Source organism: Trichomycterus rosablanca, chromosome 13 (assembly GCF_030014385.1).
Source record: "Trichomycterus rosablanca isolate fTriRos1 chromosome 13, fTriRos1.hap1, whole genome shotgun sequence".
NCBI classification, from domain to species: Eukaryota; Metazoa; Chordata; class Actinopteri; order Siluriformes; family Trichomycteridae; genus Trichomycterus; species Trichomycterus rosablanca.
Window position 1 is genome coordinate 27,807,159 of NC_086000.1, and position 13,263 is coordinate 27,820,421.

Here is a 13,263-nt window from a genome sequence, read left to right on the forward strand (position 1 = left end):
ATCATTAAGTGGTTGTAATCTTTTTATTACAGCATATGAGTTGTGAGGAGAGCCCATACTGAGACAGTGGGCATGGCAGAGTTCTGGCTGATCTCAGTTCCTCTAGACAAAGCCAGTTTACAATCTTTAGAAAAGCTCAAACATGCTGCAGTGAAATCCAACCTGGGTACCTGCTTCAGATTCCACATCCCTGAACTAAAGGTAAGATATGCTTTTATAGCAGCACAGATGACAAATGAAAAATTTCAATTAGTTGAAGACTATATGCCACGTGCAGACATATGCAGACAGTGGCAAATGATAGTTTAGGGTCATAAGTGCACCGTGTTTCCAGAGGTCAAGTGTGTTGGGTTTCCACCACTACCTGACCAGCCTGGTTCTCTCAGGTTTCTGTCACATACATCAGAGTGTCATTTTCAAGTAATGAACATTTTTGACATTTTATCAACTTTAGACCTTTGACTAACAAAATTGTATGTTTAAAGGTACAGTTGAGGTCATAATTCGACATGCCATATTGGGATTTGTTTATTTCTGCAACTACTGTTTGTTATTTATATAAAATAGAACTTGCTGGATTAAAATACATACACAGAATACCTAATATTTGGTCATGTTCTGTAGCTCATTTCAGCTTAATCAGCTCACATACAGCATGCATAACATTAGGCATAACATTATGACCACCTTCCTACTATTGTGTTGGTCCCCCTTTTGCTGCCAAAACAGCCCTGACCCGTCGAGGCATGGACTCCACTAGACCCCTGAATGTGTGCTGTGGTATCTGGCACCAAGATTTTAGCAGCAGATCCTTTAAGTCCTGTAAGTTGTGAGGTGGGGATAAAACCTCCATGGATCGAACTCTTGTCCAGCATATCCCACAGATGCTCGATTGGATTGAGATCTGGGGAATTTGGAGGCCAAGTCAAACTTGTTGTTGTGTTCCTCAAACCATTCCTGAACCATTTTTGCTTTGTGGCAGGGCGCATTATCCTGCTGATAGAGGCCACAGCCATCAGGGAATATTGTTTCCATGAAAGGGTGTACATGGTCTGCAACAATGCTTAGGTATGTACAGTAGTATGTGTCAAAGGAACGTCCACATGGATGGCAGGACCCAAGGTTTCCCAGCAGAACATTGTCCAAAGCATCACACTGCCTCTGCCGGCTTGCCTTCTTCCCATAGTGCATCCTAATTTCTAACACATCAGCTTTAAGGATAAAATGTTTACTTGCTGCCTAATATATCCCACCTACTAACAGGTGCCGTGATGAGGAAATAATCAGTGTTATTCACTTCACCTGTCAGTGGTGATAATGTTATGCCTAGTCTGTGTATTTTTAGCAAGGCTGAGGTCACAACCTTAGAAAGGTTCCAGAACTTAATGTCAGTTTAATTCACTGGTTTTATTTGAAAACCAGTATTAATATGTGTTTTAAGTTACTGTCCTGATAGAGGTTGTGCTAAAAAGTTTCTGGGTTTTCTACTGTCAAATGTACAAACCAATGACTTTTGATGTTTTGGCTGACCAACTTGACTTGAACATTTTGTAAATATAAAAAGATTTAAATTTGATACCCACAGCACACTTCAAAAAAGTCGGGACAGAGGCAAAATAAGAGTACAAAGCTTATAGAATAGTCAAGTTACACCATTTTGAGAGACACATAGTATACATTTTTGTGTATTTAATATGCAAGGTGATGTAACAGTGATAAACATGCCTCTGTACCAACTTTTTTTATTATTTTGTAGGCATCTAATTCAAAGTTGGGTCTACTTGTGTCACTTAAATGAAGGTTCAAGAAAATGAACAATAACGGATTCTTGTTGTTATTGCATTTTACAAAATGTCCCAATCTTTCACATCCATATAGTGTTTTAAACAGTGTGTCCAACAAGCTCATGGTTAGGTGCCAACATATTTTCCTCCATACAGGCTATTGTATGTTTGTGAATAACTGATTTCACATAATTGGCCTACAAATTTCAGCACTTCAGTGACAAAATGCTTTAGGAAGCATGTGTCTAAGTGATTAGTAAAGATATTTTATGTATTTATTAATGTGATCATGTTTTATACATTTTACCTTAATATTTTTTTTTTTACCTTACCTTACCTTTAATTTTACCTTAATTTTCTCACCTTTGTTTATTTTATTTTTAATTTATGAAGCATGTCCCTGGGACCTTTTCAGTGGGATGTATGCTCCTGGTTGACGACCACTGATTAAAGTCAAGAAGACCACGTTTAGATTCTTAAAAATTAAAACAGAACCTCCCGCTTTTACTTATGTGTAGCTGAATGTTAAACAAGGTCAGGTTGTTCTTATCCATACTGAATCCATACCTTTAGACATACTATATATGCTCAACATATTATTCTTATTATTACATGCTGACAAGTTGATTCCAACTCCTGAAAACCATATGGATAGTTTCTACTGAACATCCAAGGTTTTAATGGCTTGTTTAGTGTTCCTCAAATCATATCTATTTATCTTGTTGCTGGTCATCCTCTTCCTCTTTTACCTTCAACCTTTCCATAAACTAACTATAATTTTGGGGGTAATAATGTGTTAAATATCATGGTACATGTCTCTCTCTCCAGGTGGGCACACTGGATGTGCTGCTTGGTGTATCCGATGATCTTGCCCGACTGGACACCTATGCAGAAGGGTGAGCAAGTAATTTTAGTTCAAATAAAAATAAAATCAATGTCATTCATATAAATGCTTGTAATACAGTATATTGTGGGTTTAGAATTTTTCCCAGATCACACTGACTTAAAATTTATACTAATTATACTAATTTATACTAATTATATAATTACTGTTGGGTGTTAATTTGTGGGTGAGATGTCTGAATCTAGGATTAGCAAATTCAATATGCAATAGCACCAAGCTAACATATTGGTTATTTCCTGTAACACGTATCTGTCCACCCTCTGTTGTGTGGGAAATTTCACCAGCAACTGTATCGTAGTTATCACTAACAGAGACATCCAATCCATCAGGCTCTTGTTTCAAGTGTTGCTTCAAATTGTTCCATGTGTCCCTCTGTTGTGAAAACTGAGCTCTGTATTTTCCTTCTTCTCTCAGTTTCACAACCACAGAGCTCTCTGCTCATTTTTAAAGTTAGTGTACCCCAGTCGAAGCCTCATACATGACAAAAACAGTTATTCATGTTAATATTAATGTCAAAAAAAGTTTACATACACCTGTTAGGGTCATATCTGTCATGATAATCTTGGAATTTCAGGGTATATGCAACTGTTTTCTTCCACTATGAAGACTGGACTGTCAATAACCAAATATTAATTAAGTGAGGGACCATTCTCAGCATAGCAGTGATACTGAGATGGCTTGGTAGCTAGCGGTTTTAAAAACGGCTGGGTTCAGGGTCAAGGTCCACTAACCAAAATATAGCTAAAACAGTTCTGTAATTTAAAAAGACACAGATGAAGGTTTAAAATAACTTCTACACTAAGATTACTTCTACACAGCAGATTAGCAGTCAGTGAACGTATACCTCAAAATTGCACCTATTTAACAGAATTAGCTAAGAAAATGTGTGTAGATACATGAAAGGTGTGGAAACAGCCTCCTTGCTTGGCATCCCATCTGCTGAGATACAGTAAAATGCCATATCCTGACACCCAGCCTTTTTTGTTTTTCTTCATATCTAGTGTCATGCGGAAGACCCGTCAGTGTATGGCAGAGGTGATGGAACAGTCCAGTGACAAGCTTTTGGAAAATGCTCTGGCCAGTGGAGGTATATTTGTGTAGGTCACAATAGATGTTAGATCTTAGATAATGAGCCACTCATGATTTTAACTTTTGGGCACTAAGATGGTTCTTGGATTGGATACAAACTAATTTCTGCCATAAAACATCTTTGACTTCTGTATGAACTGTATATCACAGCTCACGTACTGGGCCAGTTGTTTACAGGAATACAGGGAGATCATTCTTATTGATCTGTGTCTTTAAACACAGATACTGTGTCTGATTTAATTAGAAGGCAAAAATCCAATAGGTTTTTTATACATTAAGACTGAACTTTTGTTTTATGTTCTTACCTAAAATATTCTGTTTATGTTTTCACCAGAGCTAAAGTCCCATCACAAGATCCCACAGTCACCTATGCAAGTGTATTTTCAAGCCTTGCGGGGTATGCTGGCATGTGTTTGGAGGTTGCATAATTGTTTTATTTCGTATTCATTTGTACTGATGTGGTGTTTTGCAAAAGTAACAGCATTGTATATTTAATTGTGAGGTGTTTCAATATAGAAGATGCTTTACATTCTCAGAGTTTGTGCTGTGCAGACATTGTTGTATTTCTGACTATGTTTAATATTTCAGTGGACCTTGCTACATATGTGACAACGTTTCAGTGGGACAGAGCCAAGTACTCAACTGCTTTGCCTCTCAAAACACTGACTGAGATTATAACCAAGGTATAAATCCCAAACCACCTTCACATGATAATTAACTCATGCTAAACTGTCACATCCTATTTTGATAGTGGGTGGAAAACAGAGCTGATATTAAAGGTATCATTACTTTATCATTTCATTACATTTTCAGCATTTAGCAGAAGCTTTTATCCAAAGCGACTTACAGTATACAGTCTTAGCAATTGAGGCTTAAGGTGAGCCCAAAAGTGGCAACCTGGAAGTGGTGGGGTTTGAACCAGCAACCTTGTGCTTACTAGTCTAGTACATTAACAGCTAAGCTACAACTGCCCATTTTATGTCTAATTATATTACTCCCATCTTGTATACTCTACAATGGCTAACCATTATCTTACTGATCTTTTGAAGCCATATAGCCCAAGAAAAGCATGTTCAGCTGAGACCAGCCTGTTGTTAATTTCTAGAATCTATTACCTAGGACCCATTTAAAGTCTAATCAGTGTTACAGATGATATTAGTAACACACGGTCTCTAAATGTTTTACATTGGAAATTCTTTCAGATGTTCAAATTATTCTCCAGGCCATCCAGGGAGGATGGGTCCATGCTGAATCTGGTTCCTCTCAAGGTTCCTTCCTGTAACTTTAAGGGAGTTGTTCCTTGCCACTGTCACCCTTGGCTTGCTCAACAGGGATTTTTGGTCTGTTGGTCCTGGATAATGTGAAGTTACTTTGAGACAATGTTTATTGTAAACAGCGCTATACAAATAAATTTGACTTGACTTGACTAGGTGACTTTAATATTTATGGGTGTGTACCTGTGTTGGTGGTTGCATGTGTGGGTGTCAGCAAGTTACCCAGGTAGAGACGGAGCTGAAGTCTCGAAGTGCTGCATTCAGCAATCTAAAATCGTGTCTGCAAAGCCTCGAGCAAAAAACAGAGTGAGTTCTGAAATGATAAATCATGACAAGCATACAGTATTCTCAGTTTAACAATCAGTTTAACACTATTTGTTATACTGTTACAACCTCCAGGGGGAGCCTTCATACACGTTTATTGACTGGCATTGTGAAAAAAGAGGACCTGGTCTTAAACTCTGAGTATCTCACCACTTTACTGGTTGTGGTGCCCAGGTTAGTATGGCTTAGTCAGACCAAAATGGTCATTTTGGACCACCCAGTAACACAACAAAGAGAGTTTATTTAATAGTGTGTATGTATCTTTACAGGGCGAGTGAAAGGAAGTGGGAGGACACTTATGAATCCATGTCAGAGTTTGTAGTTCCTCGCTCCAGCAGGTTAGTTCCTGTTTTTACTTATCTAATTAATCCATCAGTCATGATAGCATGAGAGCTCAGCTCCTTAGCTTTAGGTCGGCAGGTTATGTTCACATTAGTGTAAAGTTACTAATGGAAAGCAGGTGTCTCACCTCAGTCTGGACTCCAGTATCCATCTCAGCGGCTCTAATTAGCCCATTTTACTTCAGGCTTATTAGGTAATCTGACTTGAGGGATCTGTCTTCCACAGTATAAAACATACTGATGGCTAAGTTTAACACAACAAACAAAAATAAAACAGAAAGCTTAGCTGTAAAAATATCGATAACATAAAATGCCATACTAAACAGATTAGTGGCCTAGTCAAAATCCTGACTGCAGTAACAACTGGGCCTTACAACTTATTTCTTCCCCATTGATTTAAAAAGACTGATCTCGGCGCCCAGGCGGCCATCGTATCTGCTGGGTGGGGATCGGACTATGTGTGGGTGGGTGGGTCTTCATACGCTGTGTAAGGACCCTGATTGGCGGAAGAGACGCCTGTGCAGAATACAGGGGCGAGAAGGGGAGGGCTGTGCACGTGTCGGAAGAGGCGTGTACAGCGACGTGCTCTCCTTGGATGCAATCTGGTATCTCTCAGCAGTAGAAGACAAAAATTGAGTGCAGGAAAATGGGGAGAAAATGCATAAAAAAAAAAAAGACTGATCTCCAGTTCAGTGAAGCGTAATAAAAGTTTCAAGGGCTTTTATTTTTTCTTGTATATAGATGAAATACGTGTCACAATTTTATGTCTTTTTTGATAAAAAAAGACCAGTTTCATATAAGATATAATTTCACTGACTGGCGGGGGGGAGAGGATTTGAAATAGAATAACTATAGAATGGAAAATCAGAGAGAATTCTAAGCTTTTTTTGAGGCAATGAGACACTGCTCCCACCTAGTGGTGATTGGAGACAATAACACCCGAAAAGTTTTGAAAATGTAATTGCTCTTGCAGCGATCTCTAATTATTTATTCTTTCTGTGCGGCCCGGTAATAAATGACCCACGGACCGGTGGTTGGGGACCACTGGTTTACATTTTCTCTGTATACTATCATATACTGTACTATACAAGGGTCAAAACCCATTTAATATGACAAATATGCAAAAAATTAGTACATTGGAAGGGTCAGCTACTTTTTTCCAGCACTTTTTATTAAATAACAAAAACAAAAGTGGGTAATATTCGACACCCTTCTTTTCATTGTTTGCTCTAGGAAGTTGCTAGAGGAGGAGGATGCTGGGATTTTTACTGTGACGCTGTTCAAGAAAGCTGTCACAAAATTCAAAGAAAATGCCAAATATTACTGGTCAGTTACCACACACACAAGTACACACACACATGCACATTTCTTATCAGTGAATGAACAGGTAAAACATTTATTGTCTTCAATAGCTTCACAGTGCGAGATTTTAACCTGGAAGAAGCAGAACAACAAAACCAAGAAATAAAGCATCTTAACATGGACAAAAAAGAGCAGTGTGTGAGTTACATTCGAAAATAAACTCAAATAATTAATATTACATTAAATAATCAGTCCAATAAATAAAAAGTAAAGTGAGAATTGTTTGTGTCACCAGGGAACTTTTGTGCACTGGCTAAAGGTGAATTTTAGTGAAGTCTTCATAGCCTGGATTCACATTAAGGCCCTCAGAGTGTTTGCCGAGTCTGTTATCAGGTAATCTATGATTTATAAACTGCCATATCATACAGAACATACCACATCTCACACTATCTGGTCAGTTAACATGTGGCTGTAGTGTAAAGTATAAAGTCATAGGCACCAGGGGTCAGAGCTGATGTTCACATCAAACATCAGAATGGGTTACAATATGATCTAAGGGTGGGCGCTCAGGTGGCGCAGTGGTAAAAACACACGCTAGCACACCAGAGCTGACATCTCAAACTCATCGGTTCTAAACTCAGCTCTGCCATCAGGCTGGCTGGGCGCCTACAAGAACAACAATTGGCTGTTGTTCAAGGGGGGTGGTGAAGGGAATTCCTCATAACTGATGCAATTACAACCTCTGCTGGCTGATTGATGGCACTTGCACAGAGATGAAGAATAATGAGAATTAGGGTGTGTCTCTACGTACACAAAGCTGATCCACATATGAACTCGCCTCGTGCAGGTGAAAAGATGCAGCCGGTACTGCACACATGTCAGAGGGGCCTGTGTCAGTTTTGGCTCTCCTCAGTCAGGGTGGAGATCAACATCAGTAGAGAGGGAGCGTAATGCAATCTGGTAATTGGATATGGCTAGATTGGGAGGAAAATGTGTTGGTGCCAGATGGGCCTGTGTAAATGTTTTTGAAACTGCTAATCTTTCAATTTTTCACTAAAGGGTGTAAAAACTACCAGGGAGTGGCAGTTCTGTGGATAAAAAATGCTTTGTTAATTAGTGAGGTCAGAGGAGACTGGCCAAACTGACGGATGAATCAAAATTCAGAAGATTTTAGTAATAAAAGTGACCACCAAGCAAAATGTTTGTGCATTATTATCATTTGCATATTTGATTGTTTTGTTATGATTTAGATATGGCTTACCAGTCAGTTTCCAGGCTCTTCTGCTCCAGCCCCAGAAGAAACATGTAAAGAGGCTACGAGAAGAGCTCAACTCTGTATTCAAACACCTGGACCCTGTGGCAGCAGCCAGCAAACAGGATGTAAGTATTTTACAGCTGTGATTACAGATATTACAGATACCTATTTAGTTAGATCCAAAAACATGCGTTTTTTTACACACATTGCTAACAAGTGTATAAAAGTAATTCTATACAAATATTATAAAGTTTTCACTTTGTGGCAACAGTTTGGTGACTCATTTGGTTTCCCGTTCCAGCACATAAAATTTACAGTGTACATAAAATGTCTGTGTGGGTTTCCTCCGGGAGCTCCGGTTTTCTCCCACAGTCCAAAAACATGCAGTCAGGTAATTGGAGACACTGATTTGCCCTATAGGTGAATGGGTGAGTGTATGTGTGTGTGTGTATGTGTGTCTGCCCTGCGATGGACTGGTGCCCCGTCCAGGGTGTTACTGTGTGCCTTGCACCCATTGAAAAGCTGAGATATGCTCCAGCACCCATACCCCCCCACCCCACGACCCTGATTGCATAAGTGGTTAAGAAAGTGAGTGAGCTGAGCAGAGCAGACTCTGTGTGGCTTTTATAAAAAGGCAAAAAACCTCACTGTGATTTGAGGTTAGGACCAATGTCCCCTGGAATATTTTTACATAGGCAAAAAACATGTTACCTTTTACTAATAAATGTATCAATGCTGTATAATAAGAAATTAAAATGGATGTTGTTTTGTTTGTAGGTGGCATTTGACATCCCAGAGGTCAACACAGGACAGCAGGATTACTACTCCTACATATGTTACCCCATAAACATTACCTTTGTGGACCCTAGCTAACATAAAATGTCATAAAACTAGGAACACATATAAACAAAAAAGGTGTTATGGCTGTGGTTATGGACAGTCAGTAAATATGTAGTGACATAATTATATGCAAAGGAAATAACCAGGATTTTTTTTTTAACACATGGGGGCTTAAGAGGACAAAAAATGTTTTTCTGTAGATACCAATGAATACACTTGTATGTCAGTACTTATTTATGTTTTGTATATAAGTGTAAATTACAAACTACTTAGGAGGTATTGTACACAATTTGTCACATATCCAGCATGTGTGTGCTCCTGGGACTTAAGTGCACTGGCCATATATGTGGCAGGTACATCGTGACAATTTCTTGGACAGAGTCTTCCTTTCCAATTGTTACAACTATATCACAAAAGCAATTATTGCTACATTGCATGAACAAAGACATGTTAACTTATAAATATAGAGACTCCTTAATATTGGTGGATTTCACTATGTTAACCACACACAATGTAAACATGTGCATAAGAAAAAAGTCAATTTTTGCAAGCTCAGTGGATAAACTGTAACAGCAGTTGTGTACTTTCTTACCATTCCAAGTCAGCTCATCAAAATTCGGCCTGCTAGATTGCCGGTCAGTTAGATTGTTTGTTTATTAGGATTTTAACGTCATGTTTTACACTTTGGTTACATTCATGACAGACACGGTAGTCACTCAGTACACAAGGTTCATCAGTTCACAAGGTTATATCAAACACAGTCATGGACAATTTTGTATCTCCAATTCACCTCTATTGCATGTCTTTGGACTGTGGGAGGAAACCGGAGCACCCGGAGGAAACCCACGCGGACACGGGGAGAACATGCCAACTCCACACAGAAAGGACCCGGACCGCCCCACCAGGGAATCGAACCCAGGACCTTCTTGCTGTGAGGCGACAGTGCTACCCACTAAGCCACCGTGCCGCCCGGCGGTCAGTTAGAAGAGCTCATACTGTACAGAGGAAACATTTAGTGCTTAGGCCACAATACATACAAAATCAATCTAGAAACTTATGTTTTCAACTTTTTAGAAACAGTTTAAAAAATATCCCTTCCTTCCTCTGGTATCCACAAATTCTTGTCCAAAAAGTGTATGTCAGAACATCATTTTAATCTGTACATAAGTGTAAATAATCGCAGAACGGTAAAATTAAAGAAAGTAATATACACAGTAATGTCATTTATAATAATATAGGTAGTCTGGCTTTAAATGTTTAGTACTAGTATTTATTAGATAGGCTAATTAGACCCTGTTTTGTGTTTCTGGCCAGTCTGAATAAATAATTAAGCTTTCAATGTCTCGTTGTTCTTTGAGCATTTCATTGGTTTGTAGTGCACTCTAGTGGCCTGGGTAGTAAAACTACTCTTTCTAGCAAACAATGTGAAAAAACATCGTCATAAATAGCAAGTAAATACATGTAATACTAGCAAATTTTATTATATTTAATATACATGATAATAACGTTCTTCTTATTATAGGCAACATTTGAGAAGCAGCAGCATTGAGTTAGGGCTGGGCGATATGGCTAAAAAACTCATATCTCTATGTACTTTTGACAAGTAGCGATATACGATACGATATAATGTAAACTTAACAAAGTACAGTGGCAGGCCACTGCTATTTTACTTCAAATAAATGAGCATTAAAAAAAATCTGAAAAAGTTCAATATTTGATAATGCTTTGCTATCATTGCAAAATAAAAGCGCACGATAAACAGCAGCACCACGACCCAGATCAACCCCACAGCAGCATAAAATCATAACCGCTGCTTACCTGAGCTTCTCTTCTTCAAATTGAGACTGAATCTATATCCGTGTGTTGTTCCATTAGGGATATAATCCATTTTTTTGTAAATCTTTTCCTTCATGTTTTCATAATATTTTCAAAATATATAAATCCATATCTAACAGATCATTTATTCTCTTGGCTTTTGTGGTTAAAAGCTGAAACTGTAACTTGGTAATTAAGCTGTCACTTAAGCCGCTCAGGTGGCGCAGCGGTAAAGTACGCTAGCTCACCAGAGTTGGAGTTTCGAATACATCGTATCGAATCTCAGCTCTGCCTTTCCGACAAGGCTGGGCGGCTGCATGAACAACGACTGGGTTAGAGGGTAAGAAAGTTGAATCATAGGTCCTCATAACTGGTGTGACTGCGGCCCCTGCTGGCTGACTGATGGCGCCTGCACAGGGCTGAGGAATAATGCTGATGGGGGTGTGGCCCTCCGTACACAGTGCCCGTCAAGTGTATGAACTTGAGTCGTGCAGGTGAAAAATGCAGTCTGTACTGACTGTGCGTACCGGAGGGGGCGCATGTCAGTTGAGAGGTGTCCTCAGTCAGCGGTGAAGGGTCGAATCAGTATAGAGGACGCAATCAGGGTAATTGGACACGACTAGATTAGGGGGGAAAAAATAGGGGAAAAAGAGGGGAAAAAATATAAATAATAATAAAAAAAAATTAAGCTGTCACTTATACCTCTTACAACCAATGAAGAGAGAGTTTTTTTATTGACAGCTCACCTAAATGACGCACAATTAACATATATTGCTTTGGATTAGAGAACCAACTGAAATTCCACCGATAATCTGAAATCGGAAGCTCTGATTGGTTTATACAGCTGTTTTTCAAGGCTTGAACCACGACTGAATCTCTAAACCAAATAAACTGATCCATGGAGTTGTTTACGCACGGACACCATAATAAAAATGAATGAATCTTTACCATAGATAAGAGCACAGCTCCCTGATTCGATTTCAAGGAATCATTTGTTTGAAAAGAGTCATTCTCTGACTTGTTTTTACCTCTCATGCATGAAAGAAAGCTTGCAGCACAGTGCTTTTGTGCTCCGTTTAAAATGTTCACAAATGGTAACCTGTGTATCCTAGGCATACTCGATATAACGAATATGGTCATTTTCAGTATCTTGTAAAAAGTAATATCAAATATATTTACATTTGCGATATACCGCCCAGCCCTACAGTGAGTCAGTGGGTTGTGAAAGTATTGCTTCCTTGAAAGCCTAATTCTAACAAAAAGTTTGAAATACTGGGGCAAATTTGCCCATATTTGTTTTATACTGCACATTCACTCATACAGATATGGACTAAAATATTGCTTGAAATCATATTGCTTTAAATACACATCCCCAGAATCTAATAATTTCTTGAAGTATCATTTTGGCCTCTTTTGAATGTTAAGTCTTTGATGGTTACTGCATGATTGTTGGACTTGTGGAAGGAAACCAGAGTAACTGTGAGGTTAGAGCGTCCATGTAGGGACAAGAACACATCTGGTGAGAACAAATCTTGAAAGGTTTAGGGATCAAATCATTGCTTCTGCAGCCACTGTAGGGCTCTAGAGCAACCCTGCTGACTTTAGAGGCACTCTTTAATAACTGGACCCTGCTCTCTGATCACAGCTTCCAAACATCTAAGGATATGCATAGAAAAGAATTTTCCGACCAGGCACTGTTGGCCCCAAAAATGTTTAAAGGCTGATCCTGCACTTCTACCACAGCTTTAGAACACAAAATATGAGTAGAACAGAAGTTTCTTTTTATGACAATACTGGCATAACTAGAACTGTCAGATTTAGAAACAGTTGTTACCCACAAACAACTCACCACGTTAATATTACACAAAGTTAATAACAATGACAAGCACTCTGTACAACAGAAGCCACCTCTTCACACTCAGCACTATTTTTATGTTTTCTAAATATTCTATTAGTTCTAAATTATTATAGTATTTTATTATTTGTCTTTGTTTCACTGCACTACTAAGCTATTGTAGAATATAATTTTCTTCTTTTTTGTGATGAACAAGAAAGAAAATCATGAATCTTAAAATAACCAGTTTAACAGGTTGATCATTCTTTCTTTCCTCAAACTATGTAAATGAGTTAAACAATGTATATCTAGTAATATGCAAATTCATCAAAACCACAGCTTTCAATACGGAAGCATTACACGTAAAATAAAAAAAAATACAATATAAATACAATTTTACTTTGAAAGGAAAACTTTCACTTTTCTGCCATCACTGTGTATTACAATATAGCAAAGATCAATGCAAACAATTGTATAAATACATCATTCATCTCATTTGTT

The 13,263-nt window shown here is 38.4% G+C and overlaps 1 protein-coding gene across 1 annotated transcript; it reads left to right on the forward strand.

The window, feature by feature from the left end:
- The first annotated feature begins 72 nt into the window (after positions 1 to 72).
- Positions 73 to 9,146, forward strand: atp6v1c2 (ATPase H+ transporting V1 subunit C2). The gene is made up of 13 exons (XM_063007590.1): positions 73 to 201; positions 2,613 to 2,680; positions 3,690 to 3,775; positions 4,112 to 4,174; positions 4,366 to 4,460; positions 5,266 to 5,357; positions 5,451 to 5,549; positions 5,645 to 5,713; positions 6,950 to 7,042; positions 7,129 to 7,216; positions 7,314 to 7,411; positions 8,269 to 8,398; positions 9,051 to 9,146. Exons 1-13 carry the CDS (start codon positions 73 to 75, stop codon positions 9,144 to 9,146), a joined length of 1,206 nt encoding a protein of 401 aa, XP_062863660.1.
- The last annotated feature ends 4,117 nt before the right edge of the window (positions 9,147 to 13,263 follow it).